The sequence below is a fragment of the Cyprinodon variegatus genome, unplaced genomic scaffold, assembly GCF_000732505.1.
Source record: "Cyprinodon variegatus isolate N-32 unplaced genomic scaffold, C_variegatus-1.0 Scaffold902, whole genome shotgun sequence".
Taxonomy (NCBI): domain Eukaryota; kingdom Metazoa; phylum Chordata; class Actinopteri; order Cyprinodontiformes; family Cyprinodontidae; genus Cyprinodon; species Cyprinodon variegatus.
This window is the reverse complement of record NW_015151355.1, coordinates 248,815-251,299: the sequence shown is the minus strand read 5'-3', so window position 1 is coordinate 251,299 and position 2,485 is coordinate 248,815. Positions and strand designations below refer to the sequence as shown.

At 39.2% G+C, this 2,485-nt stretch overlaps 1 protein-coding gene across 1 annotated transcript in view; it reads left to right on the top strand.

The window, feature by feature from the left end:
- The window catches only part of LOC107099738 (dimethylaniline monooxygenase [N-oxide-forming] 5-like), a 10,038-nt gene extending 8,721 nt beyond the window's left edge, over nt 1-1,317 (top strand). Inside the window, exon 6 of the mRNA XM_015397982.1 lies at nt 555-1,317. Within this exon, the coding sequence (XP_015253468.1) occupies nt 555-969 (415 nt within the window). The 3' untranslated portion in view covers nt 970-1,317. The remainder of the gene's footprint in view (nt 1-554) is intronic.
- Nucleotides 1,318-2,485: the final 1,168 nt, after the last annotated feature.

Below are 2,485 nucleotides of genomic sequence, written 5' to 3'. Positions count from 1 at the left end.
CCAACATAGGCCAATCAGCTAACCAGTATTTTCGCCCCTTCCCAAAATTACTTCAACGGAAGGTTTCCAGATGGATCCATCTGGCGGAGTCAGGTTACTGACTCTGTGGCTGATACTAAAAAATCTGATCTGTTCTTCAAAGCAGTAAATGCATCATTGTTTTAGTTGCTATGGCAAATGATTAGTTTAGTTAATATTATATTGGTCTGTTGATAAATTGATGACTTCTCAATGAAAGAAAAGCAAATTGCCATCTTTATGTCAGAACATGGAGATCAGAAATAGGCTAGAAGCATCCGACCAGTACAAACGCATGTTTTCTTCTTTAAAATTTGTTTAATGAATATATATTTTTGTTTAATAAAGTAAATATTTTTGCACAGGCTGCATAAAACTTCCTACATCAGCTGCCATGCAACGAGATATCAAGTCAAAGAAGGAAGACATGGCTAAGAGGTAAAGGTTACTCCACTTTTATTACCTTCTGTTCTTATCCTGGTGCTGTAAAAAAGGAGTGATGTTTTTCACATGCTAAACTCGAGCTTTGTCATCAGGTATGTCCGCAGTCAGAGACACACCATCCAGGTTGACTACGTCAACTACATGGATGAGATTGCAGATCAGGTTGGAGTCCGACCCAGAATCTCCAGGCTGCTGCTGACGGATCCAAGACTGGGGCTGAACCTGCTGTTCGGCCCCTGCACCCCGTATCAGTACCGACTTAGGGGTCCTGGAAAGTGGGCTGGAGCCCGCCAGGCTATCTTAACTCAATGGGAGAGAGTCGCTCAGCCCATGCAGACAAGGCCATGCAACGAGCCCGAGCCTCAGAGGTGGCGGATGTGGCCCCTCCTGCTGTCCTCCGCTGCGCTGGGATTGGCTGCCTTCTGCCACAGGAGCAGCCTTTTGGCCATCCTGCAGGATCCTGCTGCTCTGCTGGAAAAGATGAAATCCTTCCTGCCAACATACTGATGCTAATATCATTACTTTTGACCTATAATTTGTTTAAACCCAAGTGTTTCTTTTCAAACTGTTATATTAAACTTTGATTCAGCAGTTATTTCGTTCGCATTTATGACCAAACGGCAAACCTATGTGCACCTTTCCCCTCCTGTAGTCCTTGGTTTGTGTAATTTGAAGGATCTGATCTCAAGTCACTGCTTCAAAGGATTTTGATAAGCTATGTTAGTCTTTAAAGCATCCAAACATTAATATCTAACCGTTAAATCCCTAAATGTGTCTCATTATAAAGTTTATATATGTGGTTCTTAATCTCTGAAACCATGTTTTGCAATCATGTATGTGCTATAACTAATAAAGTCTGTGTTTTAATTTTTATCTTTTCATTGTCTGTAAATGTAATCACAGCCAGATATATAAATTCATAATGAGAGTTTTGCCATGTGAAAACCTCAAACCCATATATTTCAGTAGATTTTTAATTTCTTTTAAAAGTGATGCACTGTTATGAAGGAAAATTATACAAAGGATATATACATTTCTTAATGGTGGGATTGCATTTAAAAAATTCGATACTTCTAAATCATAAGTGGTGCAATCACCTACGTAACACTGCCATTACAAGAAAACTAGCTGATAAATAAAGCAAATTAAGTTTCCCATGTTTTTGGTTAGATAAGACCAAAACTAAAGCTGTTTTTCACCCTTCATGCAGAAATACCAATAGTAAACATCATCCCCAGCATTAAGCAGGGAGATGGCAATGTCATGGTAGCTGTATATAGCTAAAAGGGTGATAATTTATACTAAATGTGGAGTAATAAATGAGAAACCCCAGTTAGAAGTTTCAAAACACTTGATTCACTTTCCAGCTCGTCAACACTGAACATATAGTTCTTATGGAATTTATAAGGTCAACGTGAATTTATGCTACCTGTGTTGAAACACCTCAGTTAAAGTCCAGACCTACAGGAAAACCAATCAAAGAGCTTTTATTTCTAAGACTAAACAGACTGAGCTAAAACCGTAGACATGGAACGTTGATAAATATGTCCCAATAATCATACACTTATTACTGCAGCAAAGATGTTTTTCCATAGACTGATGCTCGGGTGCCTGTTTACCTTCTAACAAGACAACCACAAAATCAATCCAACTAGAACTACAGCTAAACATTTAGATCTTAGAAAGACTTTGTCATTTCTTACACACAGGCTGTATTAAAAAGGAAATTTCGCTCAGTACAGCTCCCAAGACATTTTGCTTTCTAAAGTGCAGCAGTGATAAAATGTAAACATGGTGATCAAATATAAACATAAGATTGGGATACGATTTATTGCTTTTCCAACAATCAGTGTTTTTTTGTTTTTGTTTTTTTTTTAAACCACATTTTATACAACATTCGACAGTCTGATGGCGGTGGGGAAGAAGCTGCTGCAGAACCTGCTGGCCCTGCATTGAATGCTGTGAAGCCTCTTCCCAGAGGGCAGCAGGGAGAACAGTCCATGGTGGGGGGGTGAGGGGTCAT